This window comes from Cherax quadricarinatus, chromosome 3, assembly GCF_038502225.1.
Source record: "Cherax quadricarinatus isolate ZL_2023a chromosome 3, ASM3850222v1, whole genome shotgun sequence".
NCBI lineage: Eukaryota > Metazoa > Arthropoda > Malacostraca > Decapoda > Parastacidae > Cherax > Cherax quadricarinatus.
This window is the reverse complement of record NC_091294.1, coordinates 26,794,516-26,822,339: the sequence shown is the minus strand read 5'-3', so window position 1 is coordinate 26,822,339 and position 27,824 is coordinate 26,794,516. Positions and strand designations below refer to the sequence as shown.

General features: G+C 43.3%; 1 protein-coding gene and 1 long non-coding RNA gene across 4 annotated transcripts in view; one reads left to right on the top strand and one right to left on the bottom strand.

Moving 5' to 3' along the window:
- Positions 1–27,824, top strand: part of LOC128706319 (uncharacterized) — a 213,413-nt gene that overhangs the window by 87,421 nt on the left and 98,168 nt on the right. For all 3 annotated transcript variants that reach the window (XR_011392725.1, XR_011392724.1, XM_070090929.1), the window contains exons 8-9: positions 123–220; positions 2,966–3,080. Coding sequence is in view for 1 of the 3 variants with exons in the window: in XM_070090929.1 (XP_069947030.1) it covers positions 123–220; positions 2,966–3,080 (213 nt within the window). In the remaining 2 variants the exon portion in view is untranslated. The remainder of the gene's footprint in view (positions 1–122; positions 221–2,965; positions 3,081–27,824) is intronic.
- LOC138853559 (uncharacterized) lies at positions 107–23,375 on the bottom strand. Its single transcript, XR_011392729.1, has 3 exons — positions 23,216–23,375; positions 7,490–7,647; positions 107–238 (listed from the first exon to the last, which is right to left on the bottom strand). It is a non-coding gene; the product is annotated as an uncharacterized lncRNA (long non-coding RNA).

Below are 27,824 nucleotides of genomic sequence, written 5' to 3'. Positions count from 1 at the left end.
TTGCGTCATGTAAATACAGAGCAGTCTGATAATCACTTATTTGCATTTATTGTATTGATTGCTACATATGCTGTCCTTCATATCTGAATGTGCTCATTACTATGAACTGTCTTACATTTTAGCTGCCTGTGTAGCATGTGGCAACTTCATCCTTTGTTTCCCAGAAGAGTCCCAGGGCACCATGGAGGACCTCCAGCCACTCTTCTTCAATAATCTCCAGGTGATTACATATTTGTTACTGAAAAATTCACATTCATGGTTAGTGCCTTCCTCTCATTTATCACCTGAAGACATATTAGCAGGGGCATAGTCAGGGAAGGGAAGGTAGAACTGTTTTCTCGGCACCTGTGCTTGCTATGAAATAGCCAAACACGCATTTTCCTGAAACTTAAGTTCTGGTGATGTGAAGTACAGTGTCTGTACTCTGAAAGAGAAGTGAGGATGTTGCACTTTGGGGGTTATTTGAAATGTGATGTTTGCATGCTTCTGGAATGGGAGCTTAGAGAAGAAAGTATGGGTTATAACCACTTAATTTTTTTTTAAATAAAAAATTACAAACAATGAGAACAAGACACAGTAAGTGTAATTAACATGAAATACATGCAGTGTGCAAACACCTTTCACTCAACATTTGAATACTTCGAGTATAAACTGGAGCTTTGTCAAACATTGTTTTTTTTTTTTTTTTTAGGACATGACTTCCAGCAGTAATGGAGTTTTCTAATGCTTGCACAATAATTTCTTTCTAGATGCTACACACAAGAATAGGCTAACACAGATATAGAAGTGATATAGGTGAGCAAAGGTAGAAGTGTATGGAATCTTGCCCATACATTTCTCCAGCCAGGGAATTCGAACCTGGATTCTTTCAGTTGTGAGCCAAAGAGCTCACCACAGTACTTGGCACCTCTGTAATTGTGATTGAGTAATCATGTAGAGAGGATTTCCCAGTGGCATAGAAACCTGATGCAGCAGTTGTATAATATTCCTTTTTCAAATCACTGTAAATCATTCTTCTTCTTTTTCTTTCAACAAACTGGCCGTATCCCTCCCCAAAAAAGTTTTTCTTTTTAACTTTATTAATATATACAGGAGAAAGGGTTACTAGCCTCACTCCCAGCATTTTAGTTGCCTCTTATGACACGCATGGCTCATGGAGGAAGAATTCTGTTCCACTTCCCCATGGAGATAAGAGGAAATAAACAAGAACTAGTAAGAAAATAGAAGAAAACCATGAGGGGTGTGTATATATATGCTTGTACATGCAAATGTAGTGTAACCTAAGTGTAAGTAGACCTGGAGTTTACCTGGAGAGAGTTCCGGGGGTCAACGCCCCCGCGGCCCGGTCTGTGACCAGGCCTCCTTAGGTCAGTGTCCCAGGATGCGACCCACACCAGTCGACTAACACCCAGGTACCCATTTTACTGATGGGGAACATAGACAACAGGTGGAAAGAAACACGTCCAATGTTTCTACTCTGGCTGGGAATCGAACCCAGGCCCTCACCGTGTGAAGCGAGAGCGTTTTTTTTTCCCAACAAACCAGCCTTATCCCACCAAGGCAGGGTGGCCCAAAAAGAAAAATGAACGTTTTTCTTTTAAAATTTAATAATTTATACAGGAGAAGGGGTTACTAGTCCCTTGCTCCAGGCATTTTAGTCTCCTCTTACAACACGCATGGCTTACGGAGGAAGAATTCTGTTCCACTTCCCCATGGAGTTAAGAGGAAATAAACAAGAACAAGAACTAGAAAGAAAATAGAAGAAAACCCAGAGGGGTGTGTATATATATATAATTGTACATGTATGTGTAGTGTGACCTAAGCGTAAGAAGAAGTAGCAAGGTGTACCTGAAATCTTGCATGTTTATAAGACAGAAAAAAGACACCAGCAATCCTACCATCTTGTAAAACAGTTACTTGTAAAACAGTCACTTGGCAGGACAGTAGTAGCTCCCTGGGCGGTTGCTGTCTACCAACCTACTACCTATGTTTAAATCATTCTATTCCTAGTTATTTTTTACTAAATCCATCTTTAAATTAATTGCTATGACAATCTCAATCACTTGTACTACACAATTTTTTTTTTTTTTAACATGTTGGCTATCTCCCACCATGTTAGGGTGACCGAAAAAAGAAAGAAACACTTTCACCATCATTCAACACTTTCACCATCATTCAGCACTTTCACCATCATACAACACTTTCACCATCATTCACACATAATCACTGTCTTAGTAGAGGCGCCCAGATATGACAGTTTAGATGTAACCCCCAACGGCCAGTATCTCAAACCCCTCCTTTACAGTGCAGGCATTGTGAAGTGCAGGCATATTGTGAAGGGTTTCCCTGAATCCCTTCACAAAATATTACCCTGTTCACACTCAACAGCTCGCCAGGTCCCAAAAACCATGCATCTCCATTCACTCCTATCGAACACGCTCACACATGCCTGCTGTATGTCCAAACCCCTTGCACACAAAACATCTTTTACCCCCTCCCTCCATCCTTTCCTAGGATGACCCCTACCCCTCCTCCTCTCCACTACAGATTTATACACCCTCCAGGTCATCCTATTTTGCTCCATCCTCTCTAAATAACCTAACCACCTTTATGTTTTGGGATGGGGCACCAGTGTTTATGCCTTGCCATTTTGCTGGACACCACATCATCAGGGTTGCTGAGTTTCATATTAATGCCTGATTTTTGTGGTTTTATAACCACCTATTCATCTGTTTTAAATTTGATACTTTGCACAGGTAATGCAGTCATTATTGGGTGGGTGCCCTTGTCCCAAGCATTCATTATGCATCACACACAATCATATGACCAGTTTTGCAGTAGTAAAGGTTCTGTTCTTGAGTAAATGAAAGTTTGTATTTAATAGTCATAATAGTTTGGTATATGCAATAATTATAATTATGTTCAGGTTATATAAGAGAGATTATGTCAGAAATTGTCTCCTCAGGATAGCATTCCCTCGGTACGCCAAGGAGCAGCAGTTGCTATTGCTAATGTTGTTCGTGCTTACGGAAAGGATGTTTTACCCATGATTATTGAGAAGACGAAAGAAGGACTGAAAGGTATGAAATATTTGTGATCTCTTGTGAATTATATTTGCTGGATTTTCATTTTATGTTTTATAATGTTGAAAATAAGTATGTATAGCCTTAACCCTTTTGGGGTCGACAGGTCCTCTCAGAGACTTGTTCTCAGGGTCAGCCAAATTTCTCCAAAAAAAAAAAATCGTTTTTTTCTTATGAAAAGATAGAGAATCTTTTCCCAATCATAATGACACCAAAATTATGAAATTTGATGGAAAACTTACGGAATTATGCTCTCGCGAAGTTAGCGGTCTCAACGATGTTTACACATCGGCAGTTTTGCCCACTTTGAGCCCTATTTTCGGCCAATTCATGTTTACTAGTTGACAGAAATCATAACTATTTCGCTAAAACTCCATTTTTTCTATCGAATGAGTACAAGAAACCACCCATTTACCGATTTCAACTATCCAATAAAGTGGTCAGAATTTAGCAATTTTGCCAATTTCACACAAATTTCAAAAGATGCCAATTTCCGAATAGGGTCCAGAATAAACAAGAAAGACATTCCTGGCACTAAAATAACAAGTTCTCTGTTCATTAGTCACATCTCCAGGCCCCTCTCATATTTCTTTGGTTTTCCACTTTGAATTTTTATTCTTACAAAAAAATAAGATTTACTGTTATGCAGACTACTGCATTAGTGTAGAAATGGTATAAATAATATCAGCGCACTTGTGAAAGAATATCAGACTCACCAGTTGACGTGTATTGGACACTTGGCATGATTTGTTTACTTTTGAACTTTGGTAAAAATCGAACATTTCTGCTACTTTGAGCTCAATTTCGAGGTACTTTTCATTGTAAAACCAGTCAAAATCATCTCAATTTCTGTAATATGTCTTCCATTCTATAAAATGAGACCAAGAAAACTAGAATACAACAATAAATACCATATGAAAATACAGTGCAAATTCGCTGTTTTAATCCAAAAACATGGTCGAAGTTTTTTTTTTCTCATTACGCACTGTGTGCTGCAGGATTTTTTTTATACTGCTCACACTGACCACATAGACCCATTCTTACATATATAGGCCTACCAGCTTTCTCTCACTAGATTTGAGGGCGCTAGAATTTAGGCGTACTAGTATGTCAAAAACCCTGGGTCGTAAGACGTGCTAGTATGTCCGAAACCCCCAAAGGGTTAATTATTTAACCCAACTATATTTAAAAAAAAATTTTTAACACACTGGCTGTCTCCTACCGAGACAGGGTGACCAAAAAAGGAAATACACCTACCATCCGACTTACGACCGAGTTCGGTTCCGAGAAACCGGTCGTAAGTTGAAATGGTCGTAAGTCGAAATGGTCGTAAGTCGAACTTTACCACTGAATATCAACAAAACATTTTTGTAATGACTTTATTTTATTGTTTTATTTTGGTATTTCATGTTTTACTTTACTTTTTATGCTGTTAGTACTGTATTTTATACTGTAAGGTTTAGGATAAACACTGTGTACAACACAAATAGTTGTTTATTTCCCAGAAATTTGGCATAAAAAACACGGTCGTAAGTCGAGTGGTCGTAAGTCGGATGGTAGGTGTACTTTGACCATTATTCATACTATCACTGTCTTTGCAGAGGTTCGCAGATATAACAGTTTGGATGTCACTCTAAACAGCACATATCCCAAACCCCTCCTTTAGAGTGCAGGCATTGTAATTACCACTTCCATGACTCAAGTCCAGCTAACTGGTTTTCCTGAATCCCTTCACAAAATATTACCCTTCTCACACTTCAGCATTTTTTTTTTATTTATTTATTTTTAGTAAACTATATGGGAGAAAGGGTTACTAGCTCATTGTTCCTGGTATTTTAGTTGACTTTTACAACATGCATGGCTTATGCAGGAAAGATTCTTGTTTCACTTCAACATGGAGATGAATGGAAATACAGTGGACCCTCGGTTACCGGCCTTAATCCATTCTAGAAGCTTGGCCTATAACTGAAATGGCTGAAAACTGAAATAATATTTCCCTTAAGAATTAATGGAAATACAATTAATCCGTTCGAGACAAAAATATTCGCAAAATAATTTTTTTAACAATTATAAAAGCTGAGGAGGGGTTGTTGAGGTGGTTCGGACTTGTAGAGAGAATGGAACAAAACAGAATGACTTCGAGAGTGTATAAATCTGTAGTGGAGGGAAGGCGGGGTAGGGGTCAGCCTACGAAGGGTTGGAGAGAGGGGATAAAGGAGGTTTTGTGTGTGAGGGGCTTGGACTTCCAGCAAGCGTGCATGAGCGTATTTGATAGGAGTGAATGGAGACAAATAGTTTTTGATACTTGAAGTGCTGTTGAAGTGTGAGCAAAGTAACATTTATGAAGGGATTCAGGGAAACCGGCAGGCTGGACTCTGAGTCCTGGAGATGGGAAGTACAATGTCTACACTCTGAAGGAGGGGTGTTAATGTTGGCAAGACAGTGATGGAATGAATGATGATGAAAGTTTTTCTTTTTCTGGCCACCCTACCTTGGTGGCAATCAGCCGATGTGTTAATAAAAAAAAAATGAAAGTATTATATACCTTTATTGAAGAACAATGCTGGCTTATGGAAGATAGGGAAGAGGAAAGAGGGAGGAGTTAGTGTTTGGAAGGGGAATCCCCCTCCATAAAGACTTCAGGTAGGAAAGTCTTCTCTGGGGTTACTTCCCTTCTTTGTCTTTTAAAGCAACTAGGACCAGCTTGAGAGTCACTGGATCCCTGTCGCACAACAAATCTGTCCATAGAGGTCTGTTTCTGGCGTCCCATTTAGATTTCCCTGAAGTGGGACAGGGTTTTGTCACTGAACATGTTGCAGATATGGCTTGTTTCAGCTTGGTCAGGGTGGTGTTTGTCTACAAAAGCTTGCACCCTAGTCCATATTGCACACACCTCTTTAATCTCTGAAGAAGGCACCTCCTTCTCTCCCACTTCCTCCTCCTCTGAAGCAAGTTCCTCATCTGCAGTCTGTTGCTGTTCGAGTTGAAGGTCTTGCAGCTCTTCAGTGGTTAGCCCTTCCCTGTGGTCCTTCACCAACTTTTCCACATCCTCGCCACTCACCTTCAACCCCAGGGACTTCCCCAGTCCCACAATAGAGTCTATAGGGTCGGCAAGATCAGGGTCAGCCACAAACCCTTCAAAATCCCTCTCTTGGGCACAACCTGTCCACAGTTTTCTCCAAGCAGAGTTCAAAGTCCTGGAAGTCATTCCCTAACAAACCGTACCAATAATGCTTATGCAATTGAGGATATTGAAGCGATTCCTCCAGAACTCTCTTAGGTTCAACTGAGTGTCCGAGGTCACTTCAAAGCACTTTTCAAACACTGCTTTTGTGTAGTTTTTTTTTAAGTTAGAAATGACCTGCTGGTCCATGGGCTGGAGGAGAGGAGTGGTGTTAGGAGGCAAGACCTTCACCTTTATAAAATTGAAGTCTCTAAGCACTTGGTCTTCCAAATCTAGAGGATGTGCAGGAGCATTGTCCAGTACCAGGAGGCACTTAAGTGGCAATTTCTTTTCCAGGAGGTATTTTTTCATACTTGGACCAAACACATCATTAACCCACTCTGAAAATTTGCTTTGTGACCCATGCCTTATCATTAGCTTTCCACATCACACACAATCTATTCTTGACGACATTGCTTTTCTTGAAAACGCTGGGATTTTCAGTGATACACCAGTAAAGGCTTCACTTTGAAATCCCCACTAGCATTACCACACAGCAAAAGAGTAAGCCTGTCTTTCATAGGTTTGTGTCCTGGCAATGCCTTTTCTTCCTGCTTGATGTAGGTCCTCTTTGGCATTTTCTTCTAAAACAGGCCTGTTTCATCACAACTGAACACTTGTTGGTGTTCGAATCCTTCAGCCTTTACATAGTCCTTAAATTCCTGTACATACTTTTCAGCTGCACATTTATCAGAACTTGCAGCCTCTCCATGCCTTACAACACTGTGTATGCCACTACGCTTCTTAAATCTCTCAAACCAGCCTTTGCTGGCCGTAAATTCACTACCAGCAGCACTTGTTCCAGGAGTTTTCTGTAGAAGAACATCATGTAACTGCTTTGCCTTCTCACAAATAATAGATTCCACAACACTGTCTCCCACTAATTGTTTTTCCTTAATCCACAACAACAACAACTTTTCCATCTGTTCCATTATTGGTGACCTTTGTTTCGTTAGAAAAGTTACTCCTTTCACGACAGTAGCGTCCTACCACTCTCGTATTTATCAATCACTTCACGCTTAAATTCTATGGTGTTTCTCACTTTCTTTACCACAGGAACTTTACTTGGAACTTTCTTTGGAGCCATTGTTACTTATTTCACAGTTGCACTGCAAAAAAACACAAAAATCAATGGAAAATAAGCGAAATGTTTGGATGTATGAGCAGAAGCCTCCTCACGTACCGAGAAACTCAGCCAAACTGATGCGCCATCGGCCCCAGCCAGCAATCAGACGCATCCGAAACAGCTGATCACCGAAATAACGGCCGATCACCGGGAGCTGAAAAACCGGCTGATCACTGAGTTGGCTGATAGCAGGAGAATGGCCAATAACTGATCCACTGTAATAACAAGAACAAGAACATTAAGAAAAAAAAAAAACCCAGATGAGTGTTATACATAAATGTGTAGGGCCCCACTTTATGGCATTTCGCCTCACAGCATTCCACTAATACGGGCATTTCAGATTATTACCAAAGTTCACTATATGGTTCCCCCACCTGACTTTCTAATATTCTCACCACACACCACCCAGTTTGTTTACATTCTCTGTGAGCACAATTCTCCATTATGTCTGGAAACTTTCCAAAATTTCAAGTGTTGCTTTATTTCATATTTTATATATACAGCCTCTCTTTAATGACAAAGTTCCGTTCCTAGGACCACATCGGTAAACGAATTCATCGCTAATTGAGGAATCACCTCTTACTGATACTTCAATAATGTCACCACCCGAAATTAAAACATTAATTTTTATGTTTGCTGTGAAAATTCTTTCACTCCGTTCATTATTAATGGTGATACAACACAAAATTAGTCAATAACTTACTTCCGAGATATTCCAGGAAACACACACATAGCTGATTACTTGGGGAAAAAAAATTGAGAAAATTGCACTTTTTTCAGTCTTTGCATAGGATAAGAGTGATCTTCTGTAGTTACCCTTCAGGCACATAACGCATAATGTTTTCTGTAATGGTTGTGATAACTTTTTTTTTTTATCCCTCCCTGCCCTCAACCACCACCCATCCTTTAATACCTCTCCATGTAATGTCAGTTTTTATTAATTTAGGTATCTTTATCAAGCTTCTACATTATTTATGTTTTTTTTTTTTTTTAACACATCAGCTGTTTCCCACTGAGGCAGGGTGACCCAAAACAAAACACCCAAAAAAGAAAGAAAAATACTTTCATCATCATTCAGCACTTTCACCATCACTCATACATAATCATTGTCTTTGCAGAGGCACTCAGATATCACAGTTTGGAAGTCCCTCCAAACTGCCAATATACCAAACCCCTCCTTTAACCCCTAAACGGTCCAAACGTGTATATACGTTCTTACTGCTAAAGCCCCAAATGTATATATATATAGGTTTTATTTTTCTTGCCTCCAGATTTGGCATGATTGGCCTGAGATGCCTGGTCAGTATAGAATGGGTCTTAATACTTAGTGTATGCCATATTAAAAAAATCTGGGACCACTTGGTACCTTATGGGAGTGCCAGTTGAACTGAGCACCAACTAGAGAAAACAGTGCAGCTGACACCAAGGATTCACTGATGTCATGTCATATTAACACTTCCCATTTAAGAGGAAAGTGATGTTGACCCCAAGTTTGAGGTGGATGTGGTCACAAGTGGTCGAGGAAATATCAAAAACATTGATAATAATGCCTGCACATTAGAGGAGGGGTTTGGGATAATGGCAGTTTGGAGGGACTTCTAAATAAACCATACCACGGGGAGGATTTGAACCCGCGGTCAGAGAGTCTCTAAACTCCAGACCGTCGTGACGGTCTGGAGTTTTGAGACTCTCTGACCGCGGGTTCAAATCCCGCCCGTGGTATGGTTTGTTTGCAATCGTGCCATTACGATTTTGTGAGTCATGTTGACTTCTAAATTGTCGTATCTGAGCACCTCTGCAAAGACAGTGATTATGTATGAGTGAGGTGAAAGTGTTGAATGATGATGAAAGTATTTTCTTTTTGGGGATTTTCTCTCTTTTTGGGTCACCCTGCCTCGGTGGGAGACGACCAACTTGTTAAAAAAAAAAAAGTACATTCATTATTTTCTTTAAAATAACTGTTGTCTTAAGACTACAAATATTTTATGGTAAATAATAAGTGTACTGTATACATGTGTGCATTTTATTGCTCTTCGGCACTTTAAACATATATTACATATGGGTGGGATGGCCATACCCAGTATACCTACCACACCTAATTTCTTACAATAAATACTACTCACCTCTCACCCTACATTGACTACAAATATTTTAAGGTAAGTAATGAGTGTACTGTGTGTGTATTTTACTTTTTATTGTTGTCTAATGCTTAGTTTTATTGCTAACTAAATACAGTGGACCCCCCGTTAACGATTTTAATCCGTGCAAGAGGGCTCATCGTTATGCGAAATAATCGTTATGCGAATGAATTTTCCCCATAAGAAATAATGGAAATAAAATTAATCCGTGCAAGACGCCCAAAAGTATGAAAAAAATTTTTTTTTATCACATGAAATGTTAATTTTAATACACACAAACTGAAAAAGGCATGCACAATTAAATGACACTTACTTTTATTGAAGATCTGGTGATGATTGATGGGATGGGAGGAGGGGAGAGCATTATCTTCTTACTGTTTAGAAGGGGAATCCCCTTCCATTAGGACTTGAGGTAGTAAGTCCTTTTCTGGGGTTACTTCCCTTCTTTTTTTAATGCCACTAGGGCGAGCTTCAGAGTCACTGGACTTCTTTCGCACAAGATATCTGTCCATAGTGGCCTGTACCTCTCGTTCCTTTATGACTTGCCTAAAGTGTTTCACAACATTGTCAGTGTAATAATCACCAGCACGGCTTGCAATAGCTGTGTGAGGGTGATTTTCATCCATGAAGGTTTGCACTTCAAGCCACTTAGCACAGATTTCCTTTATCTTTGTAGTAGGCAACTTCTTCAATTTCTCTGTCCCCTCCTCTGAACCAGTTTCCCCAGGTCTGGCCTCTTGCTCTTGAAGTTGATCTATCAGCTCATCAGTGGTTAGTTCTTCATTGTCCTCCTCCACCAACTCTTCCACATCCTCCCCACTAACCTCCAACCCCAAGGACTTTCCCAATGCCACAATGGATTCCTCAACTGGCACAGGATTCTCAGGGTTAGCCTCAAACCCTTCAAAATCCCTTTTGTCTACACATTCTGGCCACAGTTTCTTCCAAGCAGAGTTCAAGGTCCTCTTAGTCACTTCCTCCCAAGCCTTACCTATAAGGTTTACACAATTGAGGATATTAAAGTGATCTCTCCAAAACTCTCTTAGAGTCAGTTGAGTTTCTGAGGTCATTACAAAGCACCTTTCAAACAGAGCTTTTGTGTACAGTTTCTTGAAGTTGGAAATAACCTGCTGGTCCATGGGCTGCAGGAGAGGAGTGGTATTAGGAGGCAAAAACTTCACCTTAATGAAGCTCATGTCCCCATAAAGTCGCTCTGCCACGTCTGTAGGATGACCAGGGGCATTGTCTAACACCAGGAGGCACTTAAGTTCTAATTTCTTTTCAGTTAGGTAATCTTTCACATTGGGGGCAAATGCATGGTGTAACCAGTTATAGAAAAATTCCCTAGTGACCCATGCCTTACTGTTTGCCCTCCACAGCACACACAAATTATCCTTGAGGACATTCTTTTGCCTGAACGCTCTGGGAGTTTCAGAGTGATACACTAATAAAGGCTTCACTTTGCAATCACCAGTAGCATTGGCACACATCAACAAAGTAAGCCTGTCTTTCATAGGCTTATGTCCTGGGAGTGCCTTTTCCTCCTGAGTAATGTAGGTCCTGCTTGGCATTTTCTTCCAGAACAGGCCTGTTTCATCACAATTAAACACTTGTTCAGGTTTCAGTCCTTCAGTTTCTATGTACTCCTTGAATTCCTGCACATATTTTTCAGCCGCTTTGTGGTCCGAACTGGCAGCCTCACCATGCCTTATCACACTATGGATGCCACTACGCTTCTTAAATCTCTCAAACCAACCTTTGCTGGCTATAAATTCACTCACATCATCACTAGTTGCAGGCATTTTTTTAATTAAATCCTCATGCAACTTCCTAGCCTTTTCACATATGATCGCTTGAGAGACGCTATCTCCTGCTATCTGTTTTTCATTTATCCACACCAATAAGAGTCTCTCAACATCTTCCATCACTTGCGATCTTTGTTTCGAAAACACAGTTGAACCTTTGGCAAGAACAGCTTCCTTGATTGTCTTTCTGGTGCCCACAATAGTAGCGATGGTTGATTGGGGTTTCTTGTACAGCTTGACTAGGTCGGCTATACGCACTCCACTTTCATACTTATCAATTATCTCTTTCTTCATTTCTATAGTAATTCTTACCCTTTGAGGTGTAGGGTTGGCACTAGAAGCTTTCTTGGGGCCCATGGTCACTTATTTTCCAGAAACAGCACCGAAAATACTGTAATAATACGAAATATTCCGAGTGTATGCTTGGATGTTACCGCGGAGGCTGGCTGGTAAACAATGGGACGGCTGGCACATGTGAGGCTGGCTGAGGGCACATTGGACGCGTCTCGGACGAAAATCGGTAAGCGGGTTTTTAATCGGTATGCGCGGCAAAAATTTTGCGATAAAAGTAATCGGTATGCGGAAAAATCGCTATGTGATGCCATCGTTATGCGGGGGTCCACTGTATGTGTCAGTGTAAACTTGTTACCTGGCATTTATCTCATTTATAGGTAGAAAGAAAATGGCATTCTGCTTTCTGTCGATGTCTGCTTTAAAGCAGTAGCCTGGAACCTAACCTGCCATATATATGGGGTCCTACTGTATACAGTGGACCCCCGGTTAACGATTTTAATCCGTGCAAGAGGGGTAATTGTTATGCGAAATAATCGTTATGTGAATGAATTTTCCCCATAAGAAATAATGGAAATAAAATTAATCCGTGCAAGACACCCAAAAGTATGAAAAAAAAAATTTTACCACATGAAATATACATTTTCCCACACACAAAGAGAAGGATACATGCACAATAGTAGAGTAGTACATGCACAGTATATATTGTGCATGTACTAGTCTACTAAATGAAGAATAAATGACACTTACCTTTATTGAAGATGCAGCAATGACTGATGAGACACTGTGTCCTGGGAGTGCCTTTTCCTCCTGAGTACTGTAGGTCCTGTTTGGCATTTTCTTCCAGAACAGGCCTTATCACACTGTGTATGCCACTACGATTCTTAAATCTCTCAAACCAACCTTTGCTGGCTTTAAATTCACCAATATGAGCACTAGTTCCAGGCATTTTTCCCTGTTCACCTGGGTGTTAGTCGACTGGTGTGGGTTGCATCCTGGGAGACAAGATTAAGGACCCCAATGGAAATAAGTTAGACAGTCTTCAATGACACTGACTTTTTTGGGTTATCCTGGGTGGCAAATCCTCTGGGGTTAATTGTTTCTTGGTATTCTCAATAAGCCACACCAACAACGGTGCTACAGCAGCAGCAGCAGCTGACGGTGGTACAGCAGCAACAGACGGTGGTACAGCAGCAACAATGCTACAGCAGCAGCAGACGATGCTACAGCAGCAGCAGCAGCAGACGATGCTACAGCAGCAGCAGCAGCAGCAGACAATGCTACAGCAGCAGCAGACGATGCTACAACAGCAGCAGCAGCAGCAGACAATGCTACAGCAGCAGCAGACGATGCTACAGCAGCAGCAGCAGCAGACGATGCTACAGCAGCAGCAGCAGCAGCAGACAATGCTACAGCAGCAGCAGACGATGCTACAGCAGCAGCAGCAGCAGACGATGCTACAGCAGCAGCAGCAGCAGACGATGCTACAGCAGCAGCAGCAGCTGACAGTGCAGCAGCAGCAGCAGCAGCAGCTGTACCACCAATAGTAGCGATACTTATCAATGATCTTTTTCTTCTTCTCTATTGTAATTCTCACCCTTATTGCTGTAGGGTTGGCACTAGAAGCTTTCTTGGGGCCCATGGTCACTTATTTTCCAGAAAAAGCACCGAAAACACTGTAATAATACGAAATATTCCGATTGTATGCTTGGATGTTACCGCGGAGGCTGGCTGGTAAACAATGCCACCGGCGGAACATGTGAGCGTGGCTCAGGCCGCACATTGGACGCGTCTCGGAGGAAAATCGGTAAGCGGGTTTTTAAGCGGTATGTGAGGCAAAATTTTTGCAATTAAAGTAAGCGGTATGCGAAATAATCGCTATGTGATGCCATCGTTATGCGGGGGTCCACTGTACATAAATGTGTACATGCATGTGTAGTGTGACCTAATTGTAAGTAAAAGTAGCAAGATATACAAAAAAGATACCAGCACTCCTACCATCATGTAAAACAAATACAGGTTTCCATCTTACTTTCATTTGGCACGATGGTAATACCTCCCTGGGTGATTGCTGTCTACCAACCTACTACATATAACATACAACATACAAAATATATATAAACTGACAGTTTTATGTTATTGTTAAAGCTTCCGGTCAACAGTAGGCTATTAGTAGTTAACCCCTTTGCTGATTGTGCCGTAATACAGTTCACTGGCTGTGCTGTAGCACTATGTGATGAGCTCAGCTCATTCACATAAACTGTGAGTGATAAATTTGGGGCTAAATATGAGAGAATGGATTGATGCATTAGGTGTGCATTCACTGTATATAGAAAATCGTGCAGCACACAAAGCATAATGAGAAAAAACTGCGACTGTGTTTTTGGTTTAAAACAGTGAATTTGGGTGTATTTTCATGTGGTTTTTATGGTTGTATTTTTGGTTCCTTGGCCTCATTTGATAGAATGGGAGATACAGTAGGCCATCATTTAGCACAGGTTTATTTGGCACGATTCAGGTATAGCATGATTGAAGAATTGCGGCACAATTTTATGTAACGCATCATAAAATTAATTTAACACGGTTCAGTTTGCAGGAAGGAAAAAAATTCCCTTTTCCTCAAGCGGCCACCTTGTTGTGGATCAGCCAGGGAGACCTCCCGCCATTCCCTTGACACCACCCCACCATCCCAGCATTCATATTTCATACATGTCCAGTCTTTCTCTGCTACAAGCTAGCTGTGTTTGTGAATTGTGTTTTGATCTTCTAATTACTATATCTTGTATCTGCCAAGTAATCATGATGTAGACAGCCTGTACTGTCTGCACAGACAGCCTATGCTGTCTGCACAGACAGCCTATGCTGTCTGCCAGCTTAGTTCATATTTCGCAGCACTAACGTGCTGCCCTCTGGGCCTGCTCCAGGTCAGTGGGACGCTGGGCCCACACGCTCTCACTCACACAGCGGCCTAGCAGCAAGACAGAAGACCTACTAGCTCTCTCCCTCATGGGATGGCCCTACCCGGGCCATGGGCACAAACGCACAAGCCTGTGTACCCATCACTACATTACTAATAAAGTAAGAAGCCTGTGAAGATGTCTATAATTCACACACCCGCTTTCATCGCACCAATTAATTCGTTGTAAAGGGTGGGAAACGGTGGTCGCAACAGTTGTGTTTGCCCGGAGAGAGGAAGGAAGGAATGAAGTCATCTTCACTTCATCATCCCATGCAAGAAGCATCCCTCTCTCAGTGAGTTATCCTGATGTCGTGTCTGCACGTTTCAGCATCCAGACACAGGTACAAGCAGGATCTAGCTGAAATTTACCGAATTTCTTCGAGAATTGTAAGTGGTGTCCCAGTGACCCCACGCTACAGCGTCCCACCCTGTTTCTCAAGTCACGTGTTCAGTGTCACTTGTATGTTCTGCTGTTGTTGTTCAGCTCAGCACAGATATTTCAGCAAGCCAGAGGTGAGTTTTGTGGTGATTTCTGCGTCCAGTGTGAGTATTTCACCGTGTTGTGGGTTTGAGAGGAGGAAGTGGCCAGATGCTCCCTCGCCATACACTCGCCCACGCTCCTCGCCACCACACTACCATACACCACCACGCCATCACTCCCTCTGCTGTGTTTTCTGCTGTTTTTCATGTGAATTCATTGCCAGTGCTGTGTATCCGAGTGCCTGAGGCCACTCGAAGCTACGTGGATCAGCATGCCACATAGATCAGCAAGCCATGTGGATCAGCAAGCCATGCGGATCAGCAAGCCATGTGGATCAGCAAGCCATGTAGATCAGCATGCCACGTAGGTCACGACACCACGTGGGGTGTGGGCTATGTCACGTGGATCTACAAGCCACGTGGGTTACCAGGCCAGATGTCCCAGGCCACATGCTGTGGTCTGCTGCCCACATCACATTGACGTCATCAACGATGCTGCCCAACTTCATGACGTCACAATGTCTGCCTGACGTCACCTCGAGATGTCTGCTGACGTCACCTCGCGACGTCACGCCTGACATCACGTGATGTCACATCGAGTGTTTCTAGTAATTATTTCAGTATTGTCGAGAAGATTGAGAGAAGATATATGTCGCGTGTTAATTAATTCCTCTCAGTCAGTGTTCTCACATGTTAGTGTATAGCTTAGTGTCAGTTTTGTGCACAGAAAAGCATCATTTGCTAGTTTAAGCCATGTTGTACCGCATGTACCGTGGGTGTATGTAAAGTTTTCCGTGTGCCCAGTGGTCTTGAGCCAGACCCCTGAGTAGCACCAATGTGTTAAGTCACCTGGTGTGACCAGCGCGTTTGACAGCTGATATCAGTCAGTTCTGAGCCTGAGCCCCCTTGTCCAGAAAGCTCTTATGTTCGTCGCTCATAGATGTTCTGCAGAATCGTACCTGCTATGATTCCCATCGAGATTTGTTTCACTTCACCTCCAGACCTTCAGATTGCAGTTACAGTGGACCCCCGCATACCGATGGCATCACATAACGATTAATCCGCATACCGCTTGCTTTAATCGCAAAAATTTTATCTCACATACCGCTTAAAAACCCGCTCACCGATTTTCGTCTAAGACGCGTCCAATGTGCGCCCTCAGCCAGCCTCACATTTGCCGCCGGTGGCATTGTTTACCAGCCAGCCTCCGCGGTAACATCCAAGCATACAATCGGAATATTTCGTATTATTACAGTGTTTTCGGTGCTTTTTCTGGAAAATAAGTGACCATGGGCCCCAAGAAAGCTTCTAGTGCCAACCCTACAGCAATAAGGGTGAGAATTACAATAAGAGATGAAGAAAAAGATCATTGATAAGTATGAAAGTGGAGTGCGTGTCTCCGAGCTGGCCAAGTTGTATAATAAACCCCAATCAACCATCGCTACTATTGGTGGTACAGCTGCTGCTGCTGCTGCACTGTCAGCTGCTGCTGCTGCTGTAGCATTGTCTGCTGCTGCTGCTGCTGCTGTAGCATCGTCTGCTGCTGCTGTAACATCGTCTGTTGCTGCTGTAGCATCGTCTGCTGCTGCTGTAGCATCGTCTGTTGCTGCTGTACCACCGTCAGCTGCTGCTGCTGCTGTAGCATCGTCTGCTGCTGCTGTAGCATCGTCTGCTGCTGCTGCTGTAGCATCGTCTGCTGCTGCTGCTGCTGCTGCTGCTGTAGCATCGTCTGCTGCTGCTGTAACATCGTCTGTTGCTGCTGTAGCATCGTCTGCTGCTGCTGTAGCATCGTCTGTTGCTGCTGTACCACCGTCAGCTGCTGCTGCTGCTGTAGCATCGTCTGCTGCTGCTGTAGCATTGTCTGTTGCTGCTGTACCACCGTCAGCTGCTGCTGCTGCTGTAGCACCGTTGTTGGTGTGGCTTATTGAGAATACCAAGAAACAATTAACCCCAGAGGATTTGCCACCCAGGATAACCCAAAAAAGTCAGTGTCATCGAAGACTGTCTAACTTATTTCGATTGGGGTCCTTAATCTTGTCTCCCAGGATGCAACCCACACAAGTCGACTAACACCCAGGTGAACAGGGAAAAATGCCTGGAACTAGTGCTCATATTGGTGAATTTAAAGCCAGCAAAGGTTGGTTTGAGAGATTTAAGAATCGTAGTGGCATACACAGTGTGATAAGGCCTGTTCTGGAAGAAAATGCCAAACAGGACCTACAGTACTCAGGAGGAAAAGGCACTCCCAGGACACAGTGTCTCATCAGTCATTGCTGCATCTTCAATAAAGGTAAGTGTCATTTATTCTTCATTTAGTAGACTAGTACATGCACAATATATACTGTGCATGTACTACTCTACTATTGTGCATGTATCCTTCTCCTTGTGTGTAGGAAAATGTATATTTCATGTGGTAAAATTTTTTTTTTCATACTTTTGGGTGTCTTGCACGGATTAATTTGATTTCCATTATTTCTTATGGGGAAAATTCATTCGCATACCGATTATTTTGCATAACAATGACCCCTCTTGCACGGATTAAAATCGGTATGCGGGGGTCCACTGTATATGTAGAGAAACAAGTCTGGGGACGCTTAGAATAACCTCTGCTATAACTCCAACTGCTGAGAGAATGACACTCGTCAAGCCGCAGTTAGCCCTGTCGGCAGGCGCTGTGTCAGCCTCGTGTCACAAGCTTCAGTGAGCAGCCTGCACAAAGAAGATGTCACTTCGACTGCTAGCTCACTCACTGCAGTCTGGTGTATGATGTTACAATTCCCAGATGTTTCGCCCAGTCGTCTCTGTCACGACTCGCTCCACAACTCGCTCCACACTCACTGGCAGTGACAGCCCAGCGACAGTACCAGTCGAGAAGTGTCCTCCTGAGTCGCTTGCCAGAAGTCCTGCCCAGTTGCCGAGTTTTGTCAACGCCTCACTTGAGGGCACCAGCAGGTTGTGCCCCAGGTTGAGTGAAAACCTACAGCGACTCCTACGATGACTGCTTCACCGTTCCAGAGGAGACAGTAACCCGTTACGTCACAGCTCAACCGCAGCGATGTCTCCTGTGTTGCAGTATCTGTCCAGACACAGGAAGGCGTGCAGTGATGCCCTTTGATGCTCACTGCCTATGACCACGATGTTCAGCACACCCCACATGTTTTTTCTTCCCTCCCTGTAGGAAGTTTTTTTTTTTGCATGTTCATATGTATATACATATTTTTATTTTGTGTTCTGTGCCCTGTTCCTACGAGAGAGAGACCGAGTTTTTTTTACCACCAGTATTGTCGCGTCGGGACGACGCACGGTAGGTGGCCGAGCATATGTATCCAGCCTGTACTGTCTGCACAGACAGCCTATGCTGTCTGCCAGCTTAGTTCATATTTCGCGCCACTAAGGTGCTGCCCTCTGGGCCTGCTCCAGGTCTGTGGGAAGCTGGTCCCACACACTCACTCTCTCAGCGGCCAAGCAGCAAGACACAAGGCCTACTACCCAGGCCATGGGCACAACACACAAGCCTGTGTACCCACCACGACTTTACAAATAAAGTAAGAAGCCTCGCTAAGACATTTATCATTTACACTCCGCTACCAGCATCACCAAATTAATTGCGTTCACAATGACACCCAGTAGGCATACCAATGTTGTTGAAAGTGGCAAGAAAAGGTATAAGCATTTAAATCTTAGAATTAATGCAGGAAACAAAGATATTAGATAACCGTAGTGAAGTGTTACTTACACATAAAAAGAGGTAAACATGAGTGTGTGTGACTGACTTACTGAATGACTGACTTGACTCAATGACTTACCGACTTGGCTCAGTGACTTGACTGAACGACTTACTGACTTGACTCAGTGACTTGACTGAACGACTTACTGACTTGACTCAGTGACTTACTGACTTGACTCAATGACTTACTGACTTGACTCAATGATTTACTGACTTTACTCAATGACTTACTGACTTGACTCAATGACTTGACTTACTTCACTAAATGACTTGACCGAATGACTTACTGACTTGACTGAATTACTGGCTTGACTGAATTACTTACTTGACTGAATTACTTATTGACTTGACTGAATGACTTACTGACTTGACTGACTTAAGTGACTTAACTGACATGACTGAACAACTTACTGGCTTGACTGAAGGATTGACTGACTTGACTGACTGAATGATTTACTGGCTTGACTGACTGAATGATTTACTGGCTTGACTGACTGACTGAATGACTTAAAGTTAGACACTTCAGTACCAGAACCTCTACCATCCACCTCAGCCCAGTAGGACCACAACATAACTCTTCACTCTCTTCACAATCATCCACAAACACCAGCACCCACAATTTAAGGTAAGAAATACTATTATTTCTTTTACATTTATAGTCTTAACCAGTAAAAACAACATAATACATCACAACAATGAACTACAATTCCATATTTACTTTTATTTTTGGAAGATGTGGAGACTTTTTTGGGGGCTTTGGGAACGTAACCCTATTTTTCCCATAAGTTCTTCAGTTCACCTAACATGGTTTTACCCAACACACCATTTTCAGGAACGTAGCTACCATGTTAAATGATGGTCTACTGTATATTACAGAAACAGAGATGATTTTGATTGGTGTTTGAATAGAAACTAGCTTGAACTTTGAGTTCAAAGTAGCGGAAATGTTTGATTTTTGCTGATGCACAAGAGTAAACAAAGCATGTCAAGCGTCCAGTACACGTCAACTGGTGGGTCTAATATGCATTGATGAATACCCTGATGTTTATACAATTACAGTGGACCCTCGCATAACGCTATTAATCCGTTCCTGAGAGCTCAATGTTAGGCGAAATTATCGTTAGGCGAATTAATTTTCCCCATAAGAAATAATGGAAATCAAATTAATCCGTGCAAGACACCCAAAAGCATGAAAATTTTTTTTTTTTTTACCACATGAAATATTAATTTTAATACACACAAACAGAAGAAGACATGCACAGTTACATGACACTTACCTTTATTGAAGATCTGGTGATGATTGATGGGATGGGAGGAGGGGAGAGTGTTGATGGTCTTAGTGTTTAGAAGGGGAATCCCCTTCCATTAGGACTTGAGGTGTCAAGTCCTTTTCCGGGGTTACTTCCCTTCTTCTTTTCATGCCACTAGGACCAGCTTCAGAGTCACTGGACTTCTGTCGCACTACATATCTGTCCATAGAGGTCTGTACCTCTCGTTCCTTTATGACTTTACTAAAGTGGTTCACAACACTGTCAGTGTACAGGTTGCCAACACAGCTTGCAACAGCTGTCTGAGGGTGATTTTCATCCATAAAGGTTTGCACTTCAAGCCACTTTGCACAGATTTCCTTAATCTTTGAAGTAGGCAACTTCTTCAATTTCTCTCCCCTCCTCCAAAACAGTTTCCTCAGGTGTGGCCTCTTGCTGTTGAAGATGATCTAGCAGCTCTTCAGTGGTTAGTTCTTCATTGTCCTCCTCCAACCAACTCTTCCACATCCTCCCCACTAACCTCCAACCCGAAGGACTTCCCCAATGCCACAATTGATTCCTCAACTGGCATACGCCTCTCAGGGTTAGCCTCAAATCCTTCAAAATCCCTTTGTTCTACACATTTTGGCCACAGTTTCTTCCAAGCAGAGTTCAAGGTCCTCTTAGTCACTCCCTCCCAAGCCTTACCTATAAGGTTTACAAAATTGAGGATATTAAAGTGATCTCTCCAAAACTCTCTTAGAGTCAGTTGAGTTTATGAGGTCACTACAAAGCACCTTTCAAACAGAGCTTTTGTGTACAGTGTTTTGAAGTTTGCAGTGACCTGCTGGTCCATGGGCTGCAGGAGAGGAGTGGTATTAGGAGGCAAAAACTTGACCTTAATGAAGCTCATGTCCCCACAAAGTCGCTCTGCCAAGTCTGTAGGATGACCAGGGGCATTGTCTAACACCAGGAGGCACTTAGACCCATGCCTTACTGTTTGCCCTCCACAGCACACACAAATTAGCCTTGAGGATATTCTTTTGCCTGAACGCTCTGGGAGTTTCAGAGTGATACACTAATAATGGTTTCACTTTGCAATCACCACTAGCATTGGCACACATTAACAGAGTAAGCCTGTCTTTCATAGGCTTATGTCCTGGGAGTGCCTTTTCCTCCTGAGTAATGTAGGTCCTGCTTGGCAATTTCTTCCAAAACAGGCCTGTTTCGTCACAATTAAACACTTGTTCAGGTTTCAGTCCTTCACTGTCTATGTACTCCTTGAATTCCTGCACATATTTTTCAGCTGCTTTGTGGTCCGAACTGGCAGCCTCACCATGCCTTATCACACTATGTATGCCACTACGCTTCTTAAATCTCTCAAACCAACCTTTGCTGGCCTTAAATTCACTCACATCATCACTAGTTGCAGGCATTTTTCTAATTAAATCCTCATGCAAATTCCTAGCCTTTTCACTTATGATTGCTTGAGAGATGCTATCTCCTGCTATCTGTTTTTCGTTTATCCACACCAGTAACAGTCTCTCAGCATCTTCTATCACTTGCGATCTCTGTTTCGAAAACAAAGTTGCACCTTTGGCAAGAACAGCTTCCTCGATTGCTGTTTTCTTGGACACAATAGTAGCGATGGTTGATTGGGGTTTTCTATACAACCTGGCCAGCTTGAAGACACTCACTCCACTTTCATACTTAGCAATGATCTCTTTCTTCATCATAGTAATTCTCACCCTTTGTGCTGTAGGGTTGGCACTAGAAGCTTTCTTGGGGCCCATGGTCACTTATTTTGCAGGTGAAATCACTAAAAACGCTGTAATAATACAAAATGGTCTGATTGTATGCTTGGATGTTACCGCGGAGGCTGGCTTGTAAACAATGCCACTGGCGGAACAAGTGAGGCTGGCTCAGGCCGCACATAGACACGTCTCGGACAAATCGCGTTGAGCGAGTTTTTTAGCGCTAGGCGAGGCAAAATTTTAGCGATGAAATGTATTGCTAGGCAGATTTAACTTTGTGATGCCAACGTTAGGCGGGGGTCCACTGTGTTACCATATTGCATAACGGCAAATCTTCTATTTTTTTTTTTGTGTGTGAATAAAAAATCAAATTGGAATTCATCTGAGAAGCCTGGAAATGTAACTTATGAACAGCAGAAATGTTATTTTAGTGCCAGGAATGCCTACATTGTTGATTCTCTACCTTATTTTGAAATTGGAATACAGTGGAACCTCAGTACTCGAACAGCTCCCTACTCGTACAGTTTGGTACTCGAACACTTTGTTCGGTAAGAAAATTGCTCAGTAGTCAACTATTTGCTCAGCACTCAACCAGACAAACATGACCTGCCAGAACATGTGCATCAGTCTCCCTGCAACTGTCGCTCATTGCAAAATTCCACTGAACTTCACTGTAAACTATTTTATGTTTCTTTGCATTGTTTTTGGTGTTTTTTTTTTATTGTATAAACAAGTCACCGTACGACCTAAGAAGATTAGTGATAACACCCAACAAAAAGAAAATTGTTTAGAATCACAGTAGAGATGAAAAAAGAACTCATAGCAAAATATGAAAGCAGTGCCAGTGTGTCTAATCTTGCTACCTTTGTAAAACATTCATTGCTTTATATTCGCTGTGAAAATCATTTCAGTTCATTCATTATTAACCCGTAAACGCTCCAAACGTATATGTACGTTCTTACCACTAGTGCCCCAAACGTATATAAACGTTATATTTTTCCTGCCTTCAAATATGGCACGATTAGCCTGAGATGCCTTGTCAGCATAGAATGGGTCATAACACTCAGTGTGCAGTGTATTAAAAAAATCTGGGACCACTTAGTACCTTGTGGGAGCACCAGTTCAAATGAGCACCAGCTAGAGCAAACAGTGCAGCAAACACCTGGGATTCACTGATTTCACATAGTATTAACTCTCCCATTTTGAGAGGAAAGTGATGTTGACCCCATGTTTAGTGGCTTTGAGATGGATGTGGCCTAAGTGGTCAAAGAAATATAAAAAAAACCTCGATAATAACCCATGTGCAACATTTGTGAAACACCTTGCAGAATGTCTTATAAACTATGCCCTAAATAAAGAGAAACAATTCTGGAATGTAATACTTGTTCAGCAGGCTGGTTGATTGGCTGGCTGGCCACCTGGCTGGCCGGCTGCTGGCGGCCTGGGTTCATTTGTTTGTGTCTATGTCTATCTCTTTCTCTATCTCTGTCTGTCTCTGTTTATCTTTGTCTCTGTCTATCTGTCTCTGTCTATCTCTGTCTCGCAGGTACACATAAATACAAATATACATAGTGTAAATTACCTAGGATAACCCAAAAAATCCAGACAAAGTGCTATACTCTGCTTGAAGATACGAGTACACGTGATGATGCAGTCTTGTGGCTCTCTGAGACAGAGAGCTAGATGGATAGACAGATAGACAGGGAGCTTGACAGACAGACATGTTTGTGTACCAGCGAAAACAAAGCAGGGCCGATGCTCATCAAATGTCACCTCTCATCTTATCAAGTCTTATCACTGCACCCTCTCGTAGGCTCATCAAATGTGAGCTCTTATCTAATGTTATCTCATCATGTCACTGTCAGGGGTGGACTGAGGCTTGTTTTTATGCTTCAAGGGAACTTATTATTACCTATTAGTATTATTCTTCTCTTCTCTCCTCCTCCCTCCTCCTCTCTCTCCCTCCCTCCCTCTCTCTCTCTCTCTCTCTCTCTCTCTCTCTCTCTCTCTCTCTCTCTCTCTCTCTCTCTCTCTCTCTCTCTCCCCTCTCTCTCCCTCTCTCTCCCCTCTCCCTCTCTCTCTCTCTCTCTCTCTCTCCTCCCTCTCTCTCCCTCTCTCTCTCCCCCTCCCTCCCCCACCCCTCCCACCTCCCCCTCCCCCTCCCTCCCCTCCTCCCCATCTCCCCCTCTCTCCCTCTCTCTCCCCCTCTCCCCCTCTCTCCCCCCTCTCTCCCATCTCTCCCGTCTCTAGTCTCTCCCCCCTCTCTCCCCTCCTCTCTCTCTCTCTCCCCTCTCACCCCTCTCCCCCGTCTCTCCCCCTCTCTCCCCCCTCTCTCCCCCTCCTCCCCCTCTCTCTCTCTCTCTCTCTCCCCTCTCTCCCCCCTCTCTCCCCCCTCTCTCCCCCCTCTCTCCCCTCTCTCCCCCCTCTCTCCCGTTCTCTCCCGTTTCTTCTCCCCCTCTCTCCCCCCTCCCCCTCTCCCCCTCTCTCCCCCCTCTATCCCCCTCTCTCCCCCTCTCTCCCACTCTCTCTCTCTCTCTCTCTCTCTCTCTCTCTCTCTCTCTCTCTCTAATTTTTTTTTTACACAGGTTTTGACAAGGTTAAGGATCCCTAGCTTTACTGACAAGCTATTTACAGGTTAAGGATTCCCTAACTTTATTGTAAAGCCTAAGAGGCTATTACCTACATCAGCTCATTTGAAAGCATTTTTATTGTTATGAGACATACAAGTAAGAGGAACAGGATGAAGTTGGCACCATCTGTGGGCCAGCATTTTCATTTGATCAACTGACTTTATCTCGTTGACATCATTATGCTGTGCAGAATGTGTTCCATACTCGAGTCATCCTGGGTATATAGGATCTCAGATGGAGTGAAGTTCTATAGAGGGTACAGCCAGAGTGAAGTTGCTGCTTTCTGCCCGTCTTGTGGCATAAGAAGCTTATTTTCATGCTGTCCTCAAGTAGAATCAAGTGTGGTATTTTGACAATATTGGCCTTGTACACTAACAGTAAGGCCACCCACATCCTTCCTATGTTGAAGGCTCTGCTGAAATGACAGATCTATCCAGGATGGAGGTCCAGGGGAAGAGAGGAAGAGCGTCTTGCTCTGTTCTCTACTCTGTCAAGCGATGCCCAGATGAGGAGGGGGCAGACAGGCAAACCAGAAAGTGGAGCATACTCAAGGTGCGAGGCGTGCTTGTGCCTACGTGCAGGATCTTGCAGCCCCTACTGTCAAGCAGATCGAGATCTGGCGAAGTGCTGTAAGCCTCCTGGCTGCCTTGTTTGAAACATTTACAACATGGTTCTTCATGGTTGGAGTTTGAGTCAAATTTCACCCCCTAAGGATATCAACTTCTTCTCCAGGTGTCAACACCCTCCAAATTCATCCTTACTACTGTAGCATTACCATCCACGGATTGCCTAGAGGCGATCATCATTTTGCGTTTTCTCAGGTGCAAATGTTACTTGCCATCTATTTCCCCAAGCTGATATAGCTCTCAGCTGGTGATTGATGTAAGCTTAGAGCAGCTGGCATTTCTTCTCTTGGATAAGTGAATGTCAGTGTACAGTCATCTGCATGTGCATGTGATTCTGGGATGAATGAAGAAGAGGTCGTTGAAGTAGACATTCCATAACAATGGACCCAGCACGCTTCCTTGTGGAACACTTGCCCACCCCAATAGGATGTCTTGCTGATTCCGTTCCATTGAGAACTACACTTAGAGATCTACCATCAGGTAATCACTGAGGAGACATAGCGTAGAGCCTGCAATTCCCAGTGCTTGAAGTTTTTGCTAAGAGGCCCTGGTGCCACACCCGGTCGAAAAGGCGCCAGCAATGTCCAGTGCTACCACATAGCTGACTTTGGATTCATCCAGTGACTGGTGCCACTTATTGGAAGGTTTAACAACAGATCAGCAGCAGAGTAACCTTTCCTGAAGCCATATTGGACGATCACAAAGTAGTGAGTGATAGTCAAAAAACTCTGTCATTTGTCTTGAGATTATTGTCTCAAGGATCTTACCAGTGAATGACAGGAGTGACACTGGTCTGTAGTTGCTGATTTCTGCTCTGCTCTTCTTTTGTGAACAGGGACTACATTTTGCCTCTTTCCATAGAGGGCCATTTACACTGTACTAGGCAGTGCTGAAGATGCGAGTTAGTGGTGCTGCTAGCTGGTCTGAGAACATCTTCTCAGCAATCTTTAGCACAACTTGTCTAGACCCACAGCCTTTTCTTAGGTCAAGCGATTTAAGAAGGAAATGCACCTCCTCCTGCCTTATTGTCACCACTGACAGTTTTGACACAGTTCTTGCAGCTAGCCAAGGAGGGTCCCTTGCTGGATCAGGAACTTGCATTTTGGTAGCAAAGTGCTCAGCAAAGAGGTCCGCCTTCTCTTGACTACTAGTAGAGGTGGTCCCATCCTGTCGATTTAAAGGTGGAATTAGTTCATCAGGCAGATAACCTTGTCTGTCCTTGACCAGGGACCACCAGGTTTTGGAGCCTACCCTACCTGATGCTTGCTTTCTTTTAGTGTCCACCTCCCATTTAGCAATGGCCCACTTTTGAACGTCACCCATATGCCTACAGGCTTGCGTGTGCAAGTTCCTGTTATAGGTGGTAGGATGTCTCTTATATTTTCGCCATGCTTTGTACTTAGCAGTAGCAGCCTCTCTACAACGAAAGCCAAACCAAGGCTGATCTGTGAAGCCAAGTCACATATTGCCGGTGAGGAATGTGTTCTTGTTGTAGATTAAGGATGTGTCCAGTGAAGAGGCTTTTCACCTTGGTTGTCAATATCCTTGGAGAAGAGCATTCTAATCGGTGGTGGCGAGCTCAGAGCAGAGGGCTGGCCAATTACCTCTTTCCCATAGCCAGGTTGTGCGTGTGGACTCCTCACCTCGTTCTGTTGGGATGTTAAGTGTGGTAAAAACAGCCTTGTGGTCAGACGATCCAATGTAGCCGAGGGGTTGACAAGTGACTATGCCTTCTGGCAGATCACTCACTACTGGGACAAGGGAGGAGCCAGAGAAATGAGTAGGGAAATCAACAAAGTTTCTCATGTCAAACACTGCAAGAAGGTCATCAAAGTCCCTCTGTATAAGGTGCTGGTTGAGGTCACCAACAATTATAATATATTGACAGTTGTTGTAGCAGAGGAGTCAATATTTTCCATTAGGAAGTTGATGGGGTCTGCATGTTGCCACTGAGGAATCTGTACATTGCACATGCTGAGTACAGAGGTACTGGAGTGTTTATGCAGAGCTTGAAGAACATCATTTCAAGATGTGTGAGGGGTGGCAACATCAATGTGCTGGGCATGAACACTTTTAGAAGCACACAGCAATACCTCCTCCTTGTACTTGCCTGTCTCTTCTCATCCATGAGGTGTAGCCAGGAATTCTTGCAAAATTTTGCCTGGAGGTCCTGTCATCCAAAAATGTTTCAACAACAGCTATCATGTCGGAACGTCGAGTGTTCACAAAAGGCTATGTGAGAGCTCAGCATTAGTAATGAAACCTCTAATGTTGGCGACGGGACTGCTTTGATAGACTAGCTCCTCATGATGAAGTGGTCAGCTTGGAGGTGGTGGGTGTGTAGAGATATGGAGTGCCTGCCCTTGAGAGGTAGGGTACTAAAGGCAGCTGCAGGGATGTAGGTCTGTGGTCTTGTATAAGGGCACAATACCACCTGCTGGGCTGGGATAGGAGTAGCTGAGTGGGTGACGTGTGGGGAGAGTGTTCACCAATTCAGAGATCCTGCTGGTTTGTTCTGAGGAACAGGTCTCTAAACAGGTGGCCCTGTCTGTCAAGTTCCTTTTCTTCCGACACTGGTCCTCCTGATGTCCTTTCTTGTGGCATTAATTACACCTGGTATCTACTTGAGCGGTTGTTGGCAGTGTGCCCCTTCCGGTGACAGCAAGAGCACAGCCTAGGTGCCTGGGAGGGTGGACTAGGATTTGTTGCACCTCCTGTGTTTTGCAGATTTGTCC